Source organism: Penicillium crustosum, assembly GCF_028827405.1.
Source record: "Penicillium crustosum strain IBT 35664 chromosome Unknown utg000002l_segment0_segment0, whole genome shotgun sequence".
Lineage (NCBI taxonomy): Eukaryota > Fungi > Ascomycota > Eurotiomycetes > Eurotiales > Aspergillaceae > Penicillium > Penicillium crustosum.
The window spans coordinates 3,355,628-3,376,305 of NW_026623123.1; the positions used below are offsets into that span (position 1 = coordinate 3,355,628).

General features: G+C 49.7%; 10 protein-coding genes across 10 annotated transcripts; 4 read left to right on the forward strand and 6 right to left on the reverse strand.

Annotated features, from left to right (window-relative positions):
• Positions 1-455: 455 nt before the first annotated feature.
• On the forward strand, positions 456-1,550 carry N7487_004779 (uncharacterized protein; the record flags this gene model as incomplete). The annotated part of the gene is made up of 1 exon (XM_056872526.1): positions 456-1,550. One exon carries the CDS (start codon positions 456-458, stop codon positions 1,548-1,550), a length of 1,095 nt encoding a protein of 364 aa, XP_056730246.1.
• Positions 1,551-2,833: 1,283 nt separating this feature from the next.
• N7487_004780 (uncharacterized protein) lies at positions 2,834-3,661 on the reverse strand (the record flags this gene model as incomplete). The annotated part of the gene is made up of 1 exon (XM_056872527.1): positions 2,834-3,661. The coding sequence occupies one exon, from the start codon at positions 3,659-3,661 to the stop codon at positions 2,834-2,836; it is 828 nt and encodes a 275-aa protein (XP_056730247.1).
• Positions 3,662-4,034: 373 nt separating this feature from the next.
• On the reverse strand, positions 4,035-5,825 carry N7487_004781 (putative mitochondrial ADP,ATP carrier protein (Ant)). Its single transcript, XM_056872528.1, has 5 exons — positions 5,689-5,825; positions 5,488-5,509; positions 5,327-5,403; positions 4,868-5,113; positions 4,035-4,812 (listed from the first exon to the last, which is right to left on the reverse strand). The coding sequence occupies exons 1-5, from the start codon at positions 5,737-5,739 to the stop codon at positions 4,264-4,266; spliced, it is 945 nt and encodes a 314-aa protein (XP_056730248.1). The 5' UTR covers positions 5,740-5,825; the 3' UTR covers positions 4,035-4,263.
• A 1,635-nt stretch (positions 5,826-7,460) lies between these two features.
• On the reverse strand, positions 7,461-9,387 carry N7487_004782 (KRI1 family protein; the record flags this gene model as incomplete). The annotated part of the gene is made up of 2 exons (XM_056872529.1): positions 9,171-9,387; positions 7,461-9,103 (listed from the first exon to the last, which is right to left on the reverse strand). Exons 1-2 carry the CDS (start codon positions 9,346-9,348, stop codon positions 7,461-7,463), a joined length of 1,821 nt encoding a protein of 606 aa, XP_056730249.1. The 5' UTR covers positions 9,349-9,387.
• Positions 9,388-9,710: 323 nt separating this feature from the next.
• On the forward strand, positions 9,711-14,219 carry N7487_004783 (uncharacterized protein; the record flags this gene model as incomplete). The annotated part of the gene is made up of 6 exons (XM_056872530.1): positions 9,711-9,766; positions 9,837-10,200; positions 10,260-12,756; positions 12,813-12,899; positions 12,953-13,174; positions 13,234-14,219. The coding sequence occupies 6 exons, from the start codon at positions 9,711-9,713 to the stop codon at positions 14,217-14,219; spliced, it is 4,212 nt and encodes a 1,403-aa protein (XP_056730250.1).
• A 315-nt stretch (positions 14,220-14,534) lies between these two features.
• N7487_004784 (uncharacterized protein) lies at positions 14,535-15,197 on the reverse strand (the record flags this gene model as incomplete). The annotated part of the gene is made up of 1 exon (XM_056872531.1): positions 14,535-15,197. One exon carries the CDS (start codon positions 15,195-15,197, stop codon positions 14,535-14,537), a length of 663 nt encoding a protein of 220 aa, XP_056730251.1.
• A 493-nt stretch (positions 15,198-15,690) lies between these two features.
• On the forward strand, positions 15,691-17,048 carry N7487_004785 (UDP-galactose transporter HUT1; the record flags this gene model as incomplete). The annotated part of the gene is made up of 2 exons (XM_056872532.1): positions 15,691-15,917; positions 15,983-17,048. The coding sequence occupies 2 exons, from the start codon at positions 15,691-15,693 to the stop codon at positions 17,046-17,048; spliced, it is 1,293 nt and encodes a 430-aa protein (XP_056730252.1).
• A 185-nt stretch (positions 17,049-17,233) lies between these two features.
• Positions 17,234-17,804, reverse strand: N7487_004786 (peptidylprolyl isomerase; the record flags this gene model as incomplete). Its single annotated transcript, XM_056872533.1, has 3 exons — positions 17,234-17,388; positions 17,441-17,543; positions 17,673-17,804. 3 exons carry the CDS (start codon positions 17,802-17,804, stop codon positions 17,234-17,236), a joined length of 390 nt encoding a protein of 129 aa, XP_056730253.1.
• A 364-nt stretch (positions 17,805-18,168) lies between these two features.
• Positions 18,169-19,113, forward strand: N7487_004787 (uncharacterized protein; the record flags this gene model as incomplete). The annotated part of the gene is made up of 2 exons (XM_056872534.1): positions 18,169-18,273; positions 18,451-19,113. 2 exons carry the CDS (start codon positions 18,169-18,171, stop codon positions 19,111-19,113), a joined length of 768 nt encoding a protein of 255 aa, XP_056730254.1.
• A 53-nt stretch (positions 19,114-19,166) lies between these two features.
• Positions 19,167-20,222, reverse strand: N7487_004788 (putative 3-oxo-5-alpha-steroid 4-dehydrogenase; the record flags this gene model as incomplete). Its single annotated transcript, XM_056872535.1, has 2 exons — positions 19,167-20,042; positions 20,124-20,222. The coding sequence occupies 2 exons, from the start codon at positions 20,220-20,222 to the stop codon at positions 19,167-19,169; spliced, it is 975 nt and encodes a 324-aa protein (XP_056730255.1).
• Positions 20,223-20,678: the final 456 nt, after the last annotated feature.

Here is a 20,678-nt window from a genome sequence, read left to right on the forward strand (position 1 = left end):
ATCAATTCACCCACGCGCTTTCCTGATTCCCATACTTGGGCCATTCCTAGTAAGAGTACAAAGGTCTAAGTCACTTCCAGGGAGTCACACTTATCTTTCTCCCTCTTCCTCTTCTCCCCAATACTCTGTGGACAACTCTTCGGCCCTTCCCCTTGGAATCTACTCTTATCGCGACTATCTATCTCCCCTTGCCGCGTCGCATCCCCCTACGTGGATCCCCCAAGCCCTAAACAAAGTTGGCCCTTCGCTACACGGAGTGTCTCTTTGTCCACTGTGTGTGAAAGGTGAGTTCTTTTGTTTTAAACTCTGACTTTCTTTCACTCTGAAACTATTCTGTTGCCACCCGATCCTTCCGTGGTACCTTCCTTTGTCGCGTATTAGAAGGTCGTCTGACTCATATACCCCCGGCTTGCGCGTTCTAGGTTCTTCTCCTTTCACAACTCCATCTATCCATCATGGCTTTCCAGACAAACTCCAGCATTGCAATGGCTCTTGCTGGCAAGACTGCTTCGGTTGATATCCCTCAGCGCCGTTCTGGCCTGAGTGGCGGCCGTGTGCCTGCGATGCTGCCCACGCCACCCAACTCTATTTCCCCGACCCTTCCTCCCCAGACCTACAAGCACCGAGCGACACGGTCGCCAGGATCGCCGCTATCGACTGTTCCCCAGTTGGACTCCGATATCGATCTCGAGGATGCGGAAAACGCCAACGGTCATCACGTCTCCCTGCCTGTCGATGACCTCGACAGTACCGGCGCGATTACCCCTGCCATGCTCTCCAAATATCATCTCCCGGAGATCTTGCTTGAGCAGGGCCCCTTGGCCATTCGCCACGTTATGGGTCATTTGACAGCCTCGGTCCCTGGCTTTTCGCATATTCCCCCAGCCAAGGCGCGCAGACTGGTTGTCGCGGCGTTGGAGGGTCGAGGAAATGGAGGAGAGGCGGGTGGTGTCCAGGGCGACGTGGTGTTCGAGAAGATTGGTTGGGGCCGCTGGGACGCGCGACGTCGCGGTGAACCTGCTCACGATCGTGATTTGAACGCTTCATCGTCGCCTCCCTCGAGTGTTGCAGGTTCGTTCCAGCAGCGTGGCCTACAGATCCAGGGCCAGTCCAGTTGGCAGGGTGGCAACCGTCATCCATACCGGATGAGCTTTGCCGAATCTACGGCCTTCTCGTACACCGACGATTATGGCATGCACGGCGACCTCGACATGCTGGAACATGAGGCCGACAAGATGTCTCTTGATGGTGATGACGGCGAGTATTGTTCTTCCTCAGAGGCTCCCGATGAGATGCAAGAAAACGAGTGGGTTGAAGGCGATGACACCGATGAGGAGGACTGGGCACAAATTGGCGCCGACGCTTTGCGCGCCCGTTCGATGAACAATAACGGCAGTTTCATCAACGGCCACGTCGCTGCGCGCGCAAAGCCTCAGCCATCTGGGATTTTCCCCGCCACCTGTCCATCTGTGGCTAAATTGCCACCCCGCACCTTTGACATCCAGGAACGCGCCGCTGTGGAGGCGCTCCTCCGCCTGGGCTCCATGTAAAGCCCCACTCTCATCATGATCGGCGTTTATTTCTTTCTACTCTTTTCTTTCTACTCTTTGCGGGATACACTATTTTTCTTCTCATTCAAGGCCGTCGAAGCTGGTCTGGACCGCTTTCGGCGTGCCATGGCTTTTCGGCAATTCCCAAAAAAATTCCAAAGCCAGGAAACTCGGCTAGTTTGCAGTGCAACTACCTCGATATGGGCGTTGGGTTGGACCTTTGTGGTATTGGGTTTCCAAGATGGCGTTCAAGTGTTCACTTTTCTGTTATGCCTGACACGAAACAACTTGTCATGACGATTCAGGGTAGCAGTCCCGTCGCTGCTACCACTATGACAACTCCAAATACCCCTTTTCTTCTCCGCTCTCTTTATTTTTTATTTTTTTTTACGTGGGTTTACTCACAGTACAACTGTCTGTCACCTACTCATTCTGGCGTTTATCTTTGCATTAGTCGAGTCAGCTACCACTGCTACAAGACTCGTGTTCTTTTCTCTTTTTCTCTTTCATACTACGGACTTTTCTAATACTCTACTTGGTCTCTTTTTTTTTTTTATGGGCTTTCGATTTCAACAACTCCCAATCATCCTCGGAAGATCTCAGCCATCTGGTGTGAGGTTCTGGTCGTCTTTATTGATTGCACTGGCCCTTCCAACTTGTATGGAATCTCAGTCATCTTCACTGATCCAACTGAGAAGTGGTCTTCTTTCTTTGTTTGTCTCCTTCTCTGTGTCTATTTTTCTGTGTTCTCTTTGTGTGCTCTACGCATAGTCTGTTGTACATTGCAGGTTCATCATCCTTGCATTGCCCTGGGGGTTTCGGCTTCGGTTTTCGAGGCTGAATACTTAACGCTTTTCGGCCGGGGATGGGATGAAAATACATAGTCACTTAGTTTTAGAAACTTAACGCGTTGCAAATGCTGCGTGGTTCAGTGATCATCTTCTTCTTTTCGCTTGTAACCTAAGTATCCTAGTAGGTAGTTAGAACTCTATACTTATCTAACGAATCCACACTGCTATACTCCAAAGCCACCAGTCCTCATCTTCAAGATGCAAGTCCAAACAAAGCATTGGTATTAAAAGATATTGTCCAAACCAAACTCCAAATAAAGTACAAACCCCGAATCCATAACCTAATCCAATACTCCCATCATACCCCAAATATCCTACCTGATACACAGAAAAGTCCAACCCGCCGCGTGCAAACCGTCGACCAACAAATCCATAATAAAACAAAATCCAACTTTCCTAACCCCCCAATAAACCCAACCGTACCCCAACCTGCTAATCATGAACATCATTAATCTTCTTCCAAACCTCCTTCTCAACCTCCGCCAACTTATTCCCAGACCACCTCATCCACCCCTTCGCCGCACCAATAAACCCCTCCTCCTCTTCGGGGAAAATACTATCCGCCCCACCCCCAGACCCGGTACCAGCACCAGCACCGTAATGCAGCGGCAGATTCTGCGTCTGCGGACGAGCGTATGATCCCGCCTGCGTCTGGTACACAGACGAATAAGGCGAGGAGGTCGAGTTCGGTGATACAGTCTGCGCACCCAGAGTTGGCGTGTTGTAGGAGTAAGATTGTGCGTAGCTTTGGGTTGGCTGCGCTGCTTGTATTGGTGGTTGGGAGATGGTCTCGCCGGCTTTGGGGGGTGGAGGGATTGGGGAGGAGGATTGAGCTGGTGCTCCTGCTCCTACTCCTCCTGTGTATGCTGTTGATGGTGATGGGGTGGCACCCGGTTGGGGTGCGGGTGGAGTCTGGGTTGTGGATGTTGCTGTCTCGGGAAGGGAGGTTGTTGGTGGTGGTGGTTGTTCCACCGCGGCTGTGGCCGTTGGGGTGGGTTGCACTGCTGTGGCGCCTGGTTGGGGTGGTGCTGGTTCTGAGGGGATGGGCTCGGCGGTTGTGGTGATTGAAGGGTTGGAGGGGGCTGTAACTGTTGCTGTTGTTGTTGCGTGTACTGGTTGAGGTTGTGAGGGTGCGCTTGCTAGTGACTCGATTGCGGTGGCGGGTTCGGGCTGTGAGGTTGTTGCGTGGGTGCCTTCTTCCTCCTGGTTGGAGTTGACGGGCGCTGAGTTGTAGGTTTGGATTCCTGTTGGAGCAGACATTTTGGATGTTGGTGAACAGATATGGGGTAAATGGGAGGCTCAAGTGTGAACCGGAATGAAGAGGCTTTTGTAGCTTCAAGGAGCTTAGACGTCATGGTTATTGCCGCTGTGGATCCTTTCCGCTTTAGGACGCCTTGTCTTTTCTTTTTCATTTTTTGGCTGTTGCCTGTGCTTCAGTGAGGTTGGTTTGAAATATTGACTGAAATTGTATTGGATTTAATGGTTGACCATTTGCCAGCCGCTGTTTCGAGCTAAATGCAGACAACATATAAACCCGACATAGGTCAAATAATGATAAAGAGAAGAGAGAACATTCTTAACCCCTTGGGATCTGTACGATTGTTTACTTTTTACGATGCTTACGAGGATCAAGTTGAAAAAACGAAAAAAGAGTTTGCAGGCAGTAAAGTACATTGGGTACAAAAAGGAAAGAATCAACCATTCTATGCTTCAAGATCCTTCAGACCCATTTCTTGACGCATCTATCTTTTGACCATCCCACATCCTCGAATTCCACGCCCAGTGGTTACACCGGGGGAGGTATGCGTCCCCTATTCCAGTATAACTACAGTGGCAAGAGACTCACATTTTCAGTGAATCGCTTAGAACTTCTTGCCGAGGAGGAGGAGCTGAGCCTTGTCGTAGATGGACAGGACACCAGCACCGGCAACACCACGGAGGATGTTAGCACCAGCACCCTTGAAGAGAGACTTGACACCCTCCTTGGCGATGATCTGGCGGGCAGCATCCATGGAGCTGGAGTACTTGACGGCCTCACCGGAGGTCATCATCATGCGGCGGCGAACGGTGTCAAGAGGGTAAGAGGCAACACCGGCACCGGTGGTGACGGTCCAGCCGAGCAGGAAGGAGGCGAGGAAAGAGCCCTCAAGAGGACCAACGAGGAGAACGGGCTTGATGGAATCGTACATTCCGAAGTAGAGACCACGGTAGACGACAATTCCGAGAACGGAGGGACCGAAGCCACGGTAGAGACCGGCAATACCGTCGGAGGCGAGGGTCTTGCGGTAGACATCGACGAGACCGTTGAACTGGCGCTCACCGGAGCCCTTGGAGGACTTGGCATCGTTGGCCAGACGGGTACGGGCGTAGTCCAGGGAGTAGACGAAGAGGAGGGAAGTGGCACCAGCGGCCTAAATGTCTTGTTAGCTGTGGTCCCAGACTGAGAGTATTTTCAGAGATACATACACCACCGGAGGCAAGGTTACCCATCATCCACTTGCCGTATCCATCACGGTCCTTCTTGTAGGCGAACATGGACTTGTAGGTGTCACGGAAAGCGAAGTTAAGAGCCTGGGTAGGGAAGTAACGGATGACGTTGGCAGTGTTACCACGCCACAAGGAGACGACACCCTCAGCGGCGGCGGTGCGCTTGAAGCAGTCGGCAATACCGTTGTACTTGCGGTCGAGACGACCCTGCTTGAGCATCTCATCCTATTGATCGAGTCTGATTAGATGCTGAATTGGTGGAAATACTGACGAGCCGACTGGCACGGGCCAAGGGAGAAAATTTTTCACAGGCTGTGATAGATGCGAAAACACAGCTCGTGTCAAATGTTTCATTCCACACTCAATTGCAAATCACAACCAAGCGTGATCTTCTGCCTTCGGCCCATTCCAATCGGTGTTAGACGGGTGGTAACCAACCTGGTTCTGGATGAGGAGCTTGATACGCTCGATGGGGGCAGCGGCGGTCTTGGAGACAGCGGCGGAGACACCACCCACTAATAGACAGTTAGTATTGAGATCGGAGACGTTATTGAAGTTTGCAATTGCTAATAATCGCAAGCATCAAGCGTGACACGTACTCAGGAAGTCGACAACGAAGCCCTGTGAAAAGTTTGTTAGCATTGTTGCTCAGCTCAATTCACATTGAGATAGCGATGAGCGACACTTGAAATCACGTTTTGAAGCAAGTTCGATGATAATTTGATGCTTGACATCTCATCGCTTTGAATCTTCACGCGACATCGAGGCCAGCTCTCACAAGCTCGCAGGGAGACACTTACGGGCATGCCGAGGACGGACTTGTCGGCCTGGTTAACATCACCGGAACCCATTTTGAAGATAGTGCAAAAGAAACGGGATGCAAAAAAAAAAAAGAGAGGAGATGGAAAGAGTGTCAAGAAGAAAGAGACACCAGGGATAATGAGGAAGAAAAAGGAAGAGAGAAGGCGGGAAGGGGGGGCCAGAAAAAAAATACTCGACCGCCGGGCGCTAAGACCCAATCAGGAAGCCCAGGGGGTTTTATTACTGTAAGTTACGGTTATTATGTTGTATTGGTTTGCCTCTTGCCGATATCTCCCGATCCACTGAAAATTCTGCAATCTGGCCTGGTCTTTGATATTGGGCCTGGGCAAGTGCTATGGGCGTATGGGGGTCTTTTTGAAACTGTTAAAGGGACCACTCTGCCCCTATCTAAAATACAGCACTTGATAAATTCACTTTTGTTTTCTTTATAAAATCAATCAATATCTACACTTTTCATTATGATCATCGACATCCTGTAGTCCCGAGCAACGGCCCAAGCGCCGGTGCATATTACCGTAGGGGTACGGTGTATATTTCCCTGTCCAATACCGGGCCTCCACTCCCCGGGGCAACCTCCTTTTTGCTGGCCGGGTATCCGATGGCGAACCGGGCATAAAAATTATATCTCGGACTTGCCACCGACGTCGCTATTCCCTTTTAGCCTTGCATTCTGGGGTTAAACGATTTCGAACGTACCGCTCTTGATTAGTTGTTCGAACTTGAACTCAAAGCACCCGATGTTTCCTTTGTAATTTGTACGAATGTGTACGGAGTAGCTTTTGTTTGCCTCGGGCGAGTGGATTCTCCCCAGGTCTCCTCGGCCCCCTACACTAAGCATCTTATTTCTTATTTTCGATTCATAGTTGTAGGAATCTAGGTCATTGTGGTATAAACAACTCAATTGAGCAAATGTGATCCCTCCCAATTCCGGTAATAAGACACTACGATATGTGAGGGATACCTGAACTTGATATGAGACATTTTTTTTCCTTGCTACTATTTTCGTGTCGCGGGTACAAACTTTAAGGTGATAGATCGCCGCATGGACGATGTACCTGGGTACTTCACATGTTAATGCCAGGTATTAATGCCAGGTACCCAATAGCACAGTGTGTACAACACTTGGCTCCACTTTCCTCGGCCCTCTAGGAAATTATCTTATACAGAGTACGGAGTACACCATACACCGTACCTTCAATCCATTTAACCGCCCAGGTCATAATAGCAATATTTGGAGCTTCCTTTAGCTTGGAATCAAAACATCCCGAGGTTCGCCCCAGCAACCGCTAGCGCCTGAGTGGGCCCGCATCGCATGGTAGCTTTCCGCTTTGGGAGCTATGGAGTCCTACAGGTATGTATGGGAGCCTGAAAGCAGACAAAGCGGGAAAGTCATTCTCATTCGAGTTTAAAATATCTGTATGAGGCTGTAAATCTAACTAATAGGTAGTGAAGTAGAGTTACAATTTGTATTTTTATTGTGTTTGATGTTCCAACTCTCCAGAAAAGCATTAAATATATATATTCCTAGTACAACCATCCAACGTCTCTTAAAGCTGTCTATTCGCTTTTCTTTCGTATTTCAGCTACACCTTAATTCGACATGATGAGTTATGGTTGACATACATTATCACAAGGAATTGTCATTGAGTGCCTAAGTACATCTTCTAACTCGGAATAGAAAACTTTGCTTCGTTTCATAAATTGATTCGAAAAAAGCTATATAAACGAGGGATTGACAGATGCAACATGTTTAATGCTTCTTCGACCTCTTTCTCTTCTTACGTGTGCCATCTCCTTCTCTGATATCAACCCTATCCTCATCAATAGCCTCCTTGGGCTGACTAGGTTGGACATCACCGCCAAACTTGAACACCGGCCCATTCTCATCACCGAAAGTGTCCTTACGCCACTCGCGAAGTCGGGCCTTCTTGCCAAGCTTCTTCTGATCGCGACGCTTCTGCTCTTCTTCGCGGAAGGTGGCCAGCTTTTTCAGACCAGCAAACTTGTTGAGCTGCGTGTCGTCTGCCATGAGGATATCCCGTGCGGTCAAGCCAAAGCTCTGCGGCGAGGTTTCGCGGTAGCGGAACTTTGTGGCATTTTTCTTGGTAGCTCCAGGAAGCAAGGTGATATCGAGATCCAGGTTGCGCTCAACCGCATCCTCAATGCGAAGACGGTCTTTGCGGGCCTCACGTTTTTTCATACGCTTCTCCTCAGCCTTGCTCTTCTTAGATCCGGAAGCTTCGCCGTCATCTTCATCTTCGGCTTCTGATAGTTCGAGTGTGGGCTGCGGTTCTTCATCCTCGTAGTCTGGGATCAAGTCGTTGATATCGATATCGTCATCCCATGTAGGCTTCTTAGGATGCTTCTTCTTCTTGCCTCCCTCATTTTCGCTGCCGTCACCCTCCTCCCCGGCATAATACTCCTCGCCAAACCGTTTTTGCATCTCTGCTTCCCAGTTTGAGTCGTCCCAGGAAGCGTCCAGGAAACGAGACCAGTCGTCGTCGGTAAATTGTGAGGCACGGAGTCCCGCAACCTCCTTGATCTGCTCCACCTTTTTCTGGAGTTCCTCAGTCTTCAATTTGCGAAGACGATTCTTCTCAGTTTCACGCTGCTTCTTCTCCTCATCCTTGAGTGCGCGCTCGGCCTCACGAATCTTCTTACGGGAGCTCTTTTCGTCGCGACGGACGGATTGCTTGTTGGTCAGATCACGAGAGTGAGTGACAATCACCTCGTTCATCTTGTTGGGGTCTTCGAAGCGGAAGTTGTATGCTTCTTCGATGGCGTCCGCCCGCTCAACATCGTCATCCGAATCCGAATCAAACGGATGCAGCTCTTGCTTGTCGGCGGGGATCCAGGCTCGTGCTGACAAGAAGTTGGATAGGAAAGTCTCAGGGTCTTTGTCCGCATTCTCGATATCGAGTTTGATTTCAGATTTGGGCAACGAGGCATCCTGGCCGGGTTTGCGGACCATAAACTCGTCGGCATCTTCCATCTCTTCGTCAGAGTTATCTGCTGCTCCGTGCATCTCCTTGACAATAGCATTTTTCAGGTCGGCTTGCTCTTGGGCATAGGTCTTTGGGGTGCTTTCCTCCTCAGCTGGGTTGACACCACGTAGAAGATTTTCAGTATGGTATTGGCGCAGCGTCATGGACTTTTCCTTGGGGGCTTTTCCGGCATCGACTGCCTCTGGGTCGAATTTGCTGTAAAAGCTGGCATCTTTGTCGTAAACGCGAGGATCCTTGGAACGAATAGCGTTCAATGTCGCCGAGATTTCAGCATCCAGAGCTACTGTAGCGAGCTCTGCATCGTCATCCTCTTCTTCGGAGTCCGAATCCTCAGAGTCTTCGACTTGGCGGTTTCCAAGACTTGAGGACTTGCCATACTTTGCTTCCACTATGAATTAAGCGAATGTTAGCATGCGCGACTAAGGCGGAAAAAAATATTGAGTGTAAGCACGTACGTCTCGCAACTTCTTCTCTCTTCTTGTTGTGTTCAAATCGACGAGCGTAGTCTTCATTGATCTTGAACCCGGTATCAGACGACTGGTTGCCGAGGAGAACTCCACCAGCATCATCCCCAGAGTCGCTATCGCTATCTTGATCCAATAGCTTTCGCATTTTCTTAGAAGGAGGCTCCATTTTGTGTGATCAGGTATGTGATTGAAGGCCGACTCGGTGAAATCCCCAATTGGCAGAAAGAAAAAAAATCTCACACCGCCCTCTCTAGAGAAACCGCCCTCTTCTCTAGTGCCTTGAAGATCAGGCACAAAGGCAGGGACCCCATCCCTGACGTAGCCAATTAGATCATCCGGAGGCTCACCTGAGCAGGAGGTCTCAGTCAAGTCGAGATCGCTACAAGCCGGAAAAGCATACACGTGGGCTCTCTCCAGGCCTTGAATTTGAATTGGTTATTGAGTGGCATGAACGAGAGGAGGCCCTTTCACACATCTCGCGTCTCGGTCTTTGCTCGCGTCAAGTGTATGGCTGGAGACATGCACTAGATGTCGACTCAAGCACAAACCCCGTTACCCCAAGTTGGGAAGCTTGTGAGCGTTGTGTGAGTACTTGATATGTCTGATACTGCAATTCTATTTCTTACATACTAATTTATACGTCCATTTTGTTAGCCCGGTCGGCCTCAAAGAAGCTGCTCTCGACTCGCCCACCTTTCGTGCCACCACCCTCCATTTCTCCGATCAGGTCGATTTTATAGAGAAATGGCTCGACGGATATGCCAAATCTGCAACAAAGCTCTCCAGCGAGCTAACTGCTCTGGAGAGCGTAGTGAGCAACTTTCTTTCCTACTCGACACATCCCCTCGTTGTCTCGGAAGCGGTCGTTGACCATGATTACACACTTTTGGCTATGAGGAGATGTGGCGAGGGGTCTAAAGATCTTTGGAATGGAATCATAACAACAACCAGAAAGTTGGAGTCGTTGATTTCCGAACCCATTCGAGATTTCATTCAAGAGGATCTGCGGCATTTCAAGGTATTGCGGAGCCCCCGGACCAATTTGTTTTCATGCAGGCTTATCTGATACAACTATAGGAAATCCGTCGCAACCTCGAGTCAACGCAAAAATCGTACGATTATCTTCAATCTCGATATGCCTCTCAGTCGAAGTCCAAGGAGGCCTCAGCTCTGAGAGAAGAAGCGTTTCAACTGCATGAAGCCCACAAGGCCTACCTGAAAGCGGCAATGGACTATTCTGTGCAGGGTCCTCAGGTACGAAATGCGCTTGACCGACTTCTCGTCAAGGTCTCCTGCGACCAGTGGCGGGAATTCCGGGGATTTCACAACCACAACAGCGGGACCTTCTCGAAATGGTCCCGTGAGATGGATCGTATTAAAGGTTGGCTTCATGAGATGGAAGGGAGTGAGAAATCGTCCAAACGGGAGCTGTTATCCACCCGGAAACATATTGAGGAAGCCGCGGAGTTTGCGGCTCGACCGTCTCGTGAATTGGAAGACTACAATATCTCGACAGTTCCGTACCTTGGCTCTCGTCCCATTTCGAACCTTAATGTGAGCAAAGAGATGCGACCAGAGAAGCAAGGGTGGCTCTATCTGCGCATATTGTCAGGAAAGCCCGCTCGCACTGTATGGGTCAAGCGGTGGGCCTTTCTCAAGCACGGCATATTTGGGTGTCTTGTACAGGGCTCTCGTACAGGTGGCGTTGAAGAGAGTGAACGAATCGGTGTACTGCTTTGCAGTATTCGTCCTGCATTCCAGGAGGAACGCAGATTCTGCTTCCAAGTGAAGACCAAGAACAACACCATTTTGCTGCAGGCAGACAACCAAAAGGAGCTGATGGAATGGATTGGTGCCTTCGAGGCGGCCAAGCAGAAAGCACTGGAAAACCCTGCAAGCACTGATCTTTCGGTTTCTGGAAAAGTCACAGTTCAAGATCCTGCATTTTCAATTTCTCAACCCCCGGCCTCTGAGTTCGCTGCAGATCCTGCAGACTCTCTTACCCCCCATACGAACGACGAGCCTGGAGCAGGAGATCGCAGTATGACACTTCCTATTCCGGACCGTGATGGATATACTATGAGAAATAGTACCGATATTGGAAGCGGTAGAAGACCCACAGGCTTGGATGGCGAGAGTTCTGCAAGAGAACACGCAAGAGAGCATACCTCTAGACTTATCCAAAAATTGGATCTTCACCGCAAATCGAATAATGCGGCTCCATTATCTCCTTCCATCCCCGGTCCTGCAGGCGGAATAGCCAGTCTCATCTCTGCCAGCCACAATATTCTCCCTTACAACAACAACGGTCCACTCAACGTGAATGGCGACGATAAACGAGGTCGTAGTTCAAGCAACGTGGATGAGCCTGGTTCAAGTCTTGCACCTGCCACGCTCGCCAATCCTCCGGCACCCACAAGCATGAGCAAGGCGGCAGTGGTTGTGAGCAATGAGAGAGGTATTGGATTAGGTGTCTCTGATAGCACAGGTGGCATGCCCAGTGGAATGATGGCGAACTTGTGGGGTAGCTCTAACTGGGGCTTCGTGAACAAGCTTCAACGGGAACAACGCCAGATTGATGGAGCGTCTGATGACACCGCAGAAGGCCAGCCGTCTTCCACCTTGAGCGATACCTCACGCACGATTGCTGCACAGCCCGATGCAGAGGCTGCTTTAACGGCACCCCGACAGCAATCGGGTCCACGCCACAGACAGACAGTAAGCCTTGACGGAGACGATGTCAAGCTCACGCAAGTTTCACTGGGTATCGGACGTGAATACCCCAGCTACTATCCTCAACAATTGAAGATTCAAGATGCTCAGTTCAGATTGCTTTTCCCAGACGTCAAGAGAGACGACGCATTGGTCTTGGTGTTCAGAGCCACCTGGAGTCCTAACGACCAGCAAGAGTTCCCTGGACGAGCTTATGTCACAACAAGGAACATCTACTTTTACAGTCATCATTTCGGACTAGTGTTGACCACTGGCGTGTCTTTGGAGAGCATTAAGGAGGTAACTGCAGCTCCTGGGCGAGATTGTGACTTCCTTTTCCTCCATACCATTCCACCCCTCGGCAGTGATACTCCTGGTCGGGTTACGATTAAAACTTTCCTTGAACCTCTCCGACTTCTCCAAAAACGGCTCAACTTCTTGATCCAATGCTCCATTGCTGTCGAACAATTGACTTTGGAATCCTTGATCAAAGCACTGATCAAGATGGACACTGGGTCTCCAGCCCGAAATTCCAGTGCAGATAGTTGGGAAGATCTCTCGTCTGGACTTGCAGACATCAAGCACGACGGGGTCAAGCATACAGACTTTAGTCATGCAAAGGACATTCGACTCCCTATTTACATTGACAAAGATCTTGAGCTGGATGGAGGTAAAACTGGCCGTGGTCGGGACATTGCTAAATTCAGACTCCCAACCCAACCTGTGGAGTATGTTCCACAAGGTGACCTTGTTTTGGTGACCGAAAAGATTCTCGATATAAGCCCTAAAGCTTTGTTCCATATATTATTTGGCGATAAAAGCGCTGTGTGGCAGCTTCTTTTACATGAGAGGCAAGCTCGAGGTTCGTCGATTCTAGATCCCCGATCACTTCACTTATATATGGCTGACATTTCAAAGACATCAAACAAGGCCCATGGGCTAGTACAGAATTGCGGCATTTGAGGCGTGACTTCCACTACAACATCTGTACCACAGATATCCTTGGTAGGCTTGATTATTGATGATCTTGAGATTGAGCTATAACTGATTTTTTATAGGTCGTACTCACGAAAATGCCATATCGGATTATCAGATCATCGATGTTCTTAACGACCATCTGTGCTATGTGATCACAGATAAGAAAACTCCATGGCATCTCCCCTTCCGACGGTCGTTCCGGTTGGTTAGCAAGGTTGTCATTACATTCCAGGCCAAGTCGAAGAGCAAGCTTGCTATTTATACGAAAGTCGAGTGGCTATGGTCTCCATACGGCCTCAAAAGTGAGTCTTACCCTCTTACTCGCCCATTTGAATAGAATAAAATAATCTAATATACCCAGGTGTGATCGACAAAAAAGCGAGTGACGATCTAGAACAAGACTCCCTAGATCTTGTCGATCTAGTCAGTGACCAAGTGCGTCGATTGGGTGCACACAGTCGTACCAAAAAAGCCATCACGATCTTCGGTCACGTTGGACGCCAAAACCACGTCTCCGAATTCAGTGGCGCTGGTTCCAACTTGAAACTGGAACCCCGCAAGCCTCGAACACAGCGTGCCATGCACGAGCTTCTTCTCGAGACCTTCTTGTCATTCCTTGAAACGAGTATTTCCTTCCTAATGATGTGGGCGTTTGGCGTAGTTCGCTGGTCTTGGAAGACCGTGAGTGCACACAAGATCATCCTGACCATGTTGGCCACAAGCGCGATTCTGAACGGATACTATTCTTCACGGGATAGTTGGGACTGGTGGCACGAGAGACATGCAGGAAACTTCATGGCACGGCTGGGCGTGCAGCCAAACCTCGTTATGAGCAAATCTATCTACATGCGGGATGTTGATGACGCGGTTGCAAACTCCACAATCTGGCTCCGTACTGGCAATGCCAGTGATTGCTTTGCTACCTTCCATGAGCAGACCATGCGATATTCCGAAATGCCTCTGTCACTCAGTCCATCGGGACCCCGGGATGCATTGACCAAGAGCGCCATCAAACGCTTCCAACAAACCCGTGAGCGTCTTGGCATGTATCGACACAGCCTTCTTGTCGCATTGCGTGTCGTGAACAGCATCGAGAAAGAGGTTGTTCAGACCGAATGGGAGCGTTGGCTCCGCGAGGAGGTCCGGCGTTGTCGCCAAGTCGAGGTTCTCCTTGGCGGAGAGGCCACTCAGGGCGACGACTCGCAGACGGACCGAACGGCCAAAGCCGAGCGAGTCTTTGCCGAGCATGCGGACGATGTCAAGCAGTGGTATGAGGAGTACTGCTCGAGTTGTCGAATGGAGCAACAACAGGTCATATTCAATGATCGTGGTGACCTAATTCCTTGATTTTCTTCCTGCAGCAGTTTCTAGCCGTCCCTGAACATATTGTCAAGCCTTCTGTACAGCCATCTAGCATTTCTTGCTTCTTGCTTATCACTATACCCTGTGGCTAGCTGATCATGTGCCAACAAAATTTCTTGTGTATAATTTCGGCGCTATCATGCAAGTCGTTGCTTTGATTGTACTCTGGATACCACATGGATAATTTCAATTCATTGCTCTTTTGAATGAGTATTCGTCACATCATGTCGTTAACCCACGAGGGGTAAGAATGCAATAGGTATTAATGTGTACATATGAGAACCACCCAGCGCCGCACCCTTAGTTCTGCCTCGGCTTCACCTCGCCTTCATGCACAACATAGTACGCCACTGTCCCGTCCCCACCCATGCCCTTATCCACCATAGCAAGCAAGAATCTTTGCGTGCCCCATTCTTCGGTCAAACGAGCCTGCTCCTTTTTATCATAGTATTGAGCCAATTTCTCTGCCTTTTCAGGATCCAAACCCTCCACCCCCGGCTGCACGCTTGTAGGATTGGCAGACCGATCCTGCTCTTCAACCTTTTGCTTGAAATCAGAAAGCTGGTCAAACACAGTAGCCATATGGCGCAAGGTCCACGGCTGACCCTGTGTAGTTGGAACCACGAACATGCGCTCTGGTGCGAGGTCGTCTTCGCGGATCCCGTTTTCTAGCATATACAGCTGCTCGTCTGGATGTGTGTACACGCGGTGTGGGGGGTAGCCGGAGAGCAGAGGAATTGGTTCTTTTGGTGGTTGCCGGGGGTCTTTGCTTAATGTGTTTGAGTCATCTGCTCGTCCAGGAATGACGTATCCCATTATAGAGGTCCAGAGGTGTTGGTGCTCGAGGTTGTGCTGGACTTGGGCGGATGTTGCGAGGTGGGGGGAATCGTAGCCTTTTTCGGTGATATGCTCGGTAATTGCCGATGCATTGGGCCGTTTGGCGGCTTCCTGTGAGTGCGCCATCGTGGATATTTTCTTGGAGCTTTTTGTCTTGTCAGCCTTAAATAGAGGGAGCTCTAGTCGAGAAACTGTAAATCTCGGGACTTTTTTGGACACACCGCCTGCTTAAATCTGATTTATTTACACCGCTTTCCTCAATTGGATTATATAGTTGAGATAAGAAGCTAGGAAGTTCCTAGGTTAATGAGAGATTTGAAATGATAATTTGAGGAGTGTCTCAAGTCCGTTCCTTGTTTCATCTTGAGTTCAATTTTAAAAAAAAGAAAGAAAGAAAGCTAAGTGGGGTGGCGATCATAGACGAGCTCAAGTAAGAACACATGGCATCTTGTTATTCTTTTGGTTTCAGGTCCAGGAATCCTCCAGGACCCTCATGACAACCTAGGACTATCCTCGACAAAGGACCATCTTCCAATCCTTTCGCATACATAATTTATATTGTCTTGTCTTGTTCGATTTCCTTGCATCTCCAACTTTAATTCCACCCCAATTTGTCGCAATGGGACGACAAAAGCAAGCAGCGCCGCTCCAGAGAGCCCCTTCTCAATTAGTGCAGCTCTCGGAAGAGTCCGATGCGCCACAAAATACTGGAACTGGCAACACAAACACAGTATCCACCGCAAATGGAAGCGTGTCCGAAAAAACATCAGCGGCCCTGGAGACAGTCGCCGACAGCCCTGGGCTGGCGCAACTTGTGATTTGCGTTCTCGGCATATATGCGGCATTGTAAGTGCCTCGACCGCGTTTCGCCTGATTTCTAAGACCGGCCAAAGAAACTAATAAGACAAAAGCCTCTCGTGGGGTGTGCTACAGGAGGCGATCACGACGACCAGCTATCTCGTTCGTCCTGCAACCGTCGCGGAACCAAACCCTCCAACAGAGCGATTCACCTACTCCTTGGTGCTGAACACGATCCAGTCCTCCTTCGCGGCCATCACCGGCTTTTTATACCTTCTATTCTCCACCCCGAAAGGCCAAAAGATCCCATCTATCTTTCCCACACGCCGGATCATCTTCCCCCTGGTGCTAGTTGCAATCTCCTCGTCACTTGCGTCACCCTTTGGCTACGCTAGTCTCCAACACATCGACTACCTGACTTTCATCCTTGCTAAATCATGCAAGCTCCTCCCGGTCATGGTCCTGCACCTGACCATCTTCCGCAAGAGATACCCGCTGTACAAGTATGGTGTTGTCCTGATGGTCACTCTTGGTGTCGCAACTTTCAGTCTGCACCACCCAGGAACTAGTAAGAAAGTCGCTGCCAAGGATCAGTCTGGATCCTCCGGATGGGGCATCTTCTTGTTGTCCATCAACCTTCTTTTGGATGGCCTGACCAACACCACTCAAGACCATGTGTTCTCCTCACCCAAGCTGTACACCCGCTTCACTGGACCCCAGATGATGGTCGCTCAGAATGTTCTGTCGACCATTCTAACGTCAGCGTACCTCCTGATCATGCCTCACCTCTCTCAGAGCGGGGTTTTGCATAACCTGCTTCCCTTCCCCATTCCCCCGTCCACCGAGACTGAGTTGTTTGGTGCCCTCTCTTTCCTCTCCCGCCACCCAGAGGCGCTGAAACATGTCCTTGGGTTCGCGGCATGCGGCGCTGTTGGCCAGCTCTTTATTTTCCACACTCTGTCTCGCTTCTCTTCACTTCTGCTTGTCACTGTCACCGTTACACGTAAGATGTTGACTATGCTTCTCAGCGTTTTCTGGTTCGGACATTCTCTATCCGGTGGCCAGTGGCTGGGGATCAGTCTGGTATTCGGCGGCATTGGTGCCGAAGCAGTGGTACAAAGATCAGAGAAGAAGGCGAAAGAGCGGTCGAAGATTGAGGCTGCGAAGAAGGAGCTGTGAGGTGTTTTGCTAGGCTTTGTAGATAAGCTTTCATGTGAAGAGCATTTAGATTCCCAAAATATAAAGCATAATTTATAGCCTCGGTTCTAGGTGGCTTCTCCTTCTACATATTTTCTCAGGTCTTTTTGGGTATATTCTTGAGGTGACGGGTTGTCTTTTAAAGGGCAAAAGTGATTGGAAGAAGCTCACTTCCGGCCCTCAACCATGATGATGTGATATCCAAACCCAGTCTTGACCTCAGCATACTTGGGATTTCCCGTTGTGCTAGTTTCGAGTTCAAAAGCAACATTCTCAAATGCAGGGTCCAGCCCACCCTTCGTCTTCCATCCAAGCGACCCTCCTGCAAAAAAGAAATCAGCTCTGTCCATTTCGTCCCTCAGAGGTTTACTTACCCTGTCTAGCCTTATCCTCCGAGAATTCACGAGCAACCTCATCAAACTTGGTGCCATTGCGAAGCTTCTCTAGAGCTTCTTCTTTCTTGGCGTGTTTCTCGCACTAGACATGATTAGAATGAGCTATATAACAACGCTTTCCCCTGTCCACAGAATATGGTAGTATTTGGCCAGCTCCTAGCACCATAGATAGAGGTCCTGGGATTGGGAAGAGAAGCGCAAGAAAACATACAAGAATGTGTCGCACGTTAATCGACTGTGCGCCTTTCACAGCTCCTCCCTTTCCGCCTTTGCCTTTGGCATCATCGGCGGAGGCATCTTTGCCCTTGCCCTTGGCAGCTTTGGCGTTGTTCTTTGGGGCCATTGTGGACGAGAGTGTTCAATAATATGTTGTTATCGCTGCTTCGGCCGTTGGTTGTTCGGATTGAACTGATGTGGGGTGGGATATTTCTGCCTGAGGTTGTAAGGCAGAAAGGGTATGTGACGTGGATGCAGGTGTATTCATTGTTGACTCCCTCTACTCTAACGCGTTATGCATATTATGGAATTATCCTAGCTCGAATGCTGCAATATATTGTTTTTCTATAAACTGTTCATCAATTCTTTGCCTTCGTTCACGCTGCCATCCATTCATCAATAACCATTGCCGAGACAAAAGACCAACTGAAACCAGCAAATACCGGGGGACTAGGAGCTATATTCGGTATCAGTCCGAGTTTGGAAAGCAAATGGGGCCCGATCTTGAGGCTTCACGCATCACCGCTTTGCCTGAGGATGCATTCTATATATCAGACTTCATTACAGAGGATGAGGAGGATTGGTTACTCCAGAAGGTAAGTGCCAATGATTGTCTTATGATGTGTTGTTAGAAATTATGCCTTGGACGGTTGATGTTAGCTACTGGACGAAAAGTTATATGCGCTTGTGATTATGTCATTTCTCCTCGAACTATCCATAGACTGCATGTCACTTGTTCGTGTTCAGATCTCACTCACTGCAACAATCTACAGGTAAAATTAGCGCCACTGCCGCGCTGGACCCAGCTCTCGCACCGCAGGCTTCAGACATGGCCATCAGCTCTGACAAAGAGTAATGCCCTTCTCGCATCGCCCCTACCAGCTTGGCTTAGCTCGCCGATCATCGAGCCGCGGCTTGAGGCACTGCATGTTTTCAACGATGCCCCCCACAAGGCGCCCAACCATGTCTTAGTGAATGAGTACCAGCCCGGACAAGGGATCATGCCGCATGAAGATGGATCAGCCTATTATCCCCTTGTTGCGACAGTGAGCCTAGGGGCACCGATCGTGCTCGATTTGTATCACAAACACACCACAGGCGACAGGGAAGCAAGCGGTACACCAGCTGAAGGCGGAAGAGATGTTGCCGGGATAAGCGACAGAAATCGAAAACCTCAATACAGAATCTTGCAGGAGAGACGAAGTCTGCTGATCACGAGGTGTAAGATGTACACAGATCTTCTACACGGAATTGAGGAAACGACGAGAGATGAGGATCTGGGCCCCCACTCTATCTGCAACTGGGAGCTCTTGCGGGAGAGGGAACCGTACCAGGGCGGGTGGTACAAGCGGAAGACGAGAACTAGCCTTACATATAGGGACGTGCTTCAAGTTGTGAAGGTGGGGAATGGCTTGAAGTTTTTAGGTGGGAAGTAACGATCGCGTCATTTGCAAATACCGGATTTTTGATTTTTCTTTTTAGCTCTATGTTAGTACACGTGGGGAATCATTAACCACCAGTCCTGCACTGAGTCTTTGCCGAACTTTTGCGCATACCACGTCTTGGTATTCCGAGCTGTGAGACCCAGGTTGACTGCGACAAAAGCCAGACAAGACAACATAGTTTTATTGACCCATTCACCCCGCGGCGCAGCCAACAGCGCCAACGACAAGTAGATAATGCATTCTGCGCCGTAGTGGGGACAGACGACACCGCGGAACATGGGATGCTCCGGGAGGGTGTACTTTTTCAACGAGTACAAGTAGTGATGGGAGTCGTGCTGCAGACCAGACGCCACCAGGAAGAGCGGGATGAGAAAAAAAGTCCGCAAATTTGGGGCGTTGGTCATTTGTAGATGAGCAAGGGTCAGATTTTTGGTCAACAGAGTACCCGAACCCTCGATCCAGATTGCAACTCCTGCCGCTAGATAGAAACCCAAGCCCAACAGCCAGTGCATAAACCACATCTGCGAGGACGAAGGTTTCGAAAAGACAAAGCACTCCCATAGACGCCGGGATCCCTGTATAGCCAGTAGCACACAGCAGATCACCAACTGCGTCAGGGACATGGAGTGTCGTTGATGGTCCTCGCTAACGCGGGATGCGATGGCTTGGAACACCACACCCCGCGACAGCAATTGCGCAACCCAGAAAACCGACGAAAGGACCGATGCAACGTAGAAATGTGTGAAATAGCTATGTGGCACCTGCCAAGTAGCAAGATAATCAAGGAAGCCCTTGCTCTCGGCGGAGGGGTTCTGGGCGCGAGGTGGTGCAGAGCCGGTGGAGATCGAGGCCGGGTTTGCGCGTGGGCCATAGGCGAGGAAGCGGGACCGTAACGAGGTTGGGATACTGACTGAGATGGTCTGCATACGAGGGGTCGGCGTTAGTTCGGTTCGTCTGCAGGTGGTGTCCACTATCACCAACTATCACAGGGCGTATCGTACCGTGGCGGCGGCCAGCAGGAAGAACGCGCGTAGAGCGTCCACGGCATCCATGCCGGTGGCTTCCAGGGTGTTATCGACCCATTGAGAAATTAGAGACATGACTCTTGGATGAGTCTTTCTTTTTCCACCCTTCTTTTCCCCCGTTTTTGTTTCGTATTGTTTCTAATTTAGTGTCATTGTGGTGATATCAGTGAGGTGTTTTAGGGGAGGTGTTTATTGTGGAGAAAACCAGCCCCCCCCCGCCGATCCTTCAGCTCTCGCCAACGGATGGAGTTAATTCGGCCTTGAGATTAGCTTGGGATTAGGTAGCTTGGGAATTGGAGAAATTGGGGAAATTGGGGCCAATTGCGGTTGGTCACAGACAGAGGTATTTTGTACTCCGTACGTATGTCATTTCTAATTTCTACAGATGTTCTAATATTATACTCCGTAGGTAACAACATTAAAACTGGTTATGAGATATGAACTGATGCGCTGAGTGGCGAGTTTTTGAGGCAAATCCACTTGACCGCATTTGGTCTAGCCTATATAGGATGTTTGACGGGTTTGCAATTT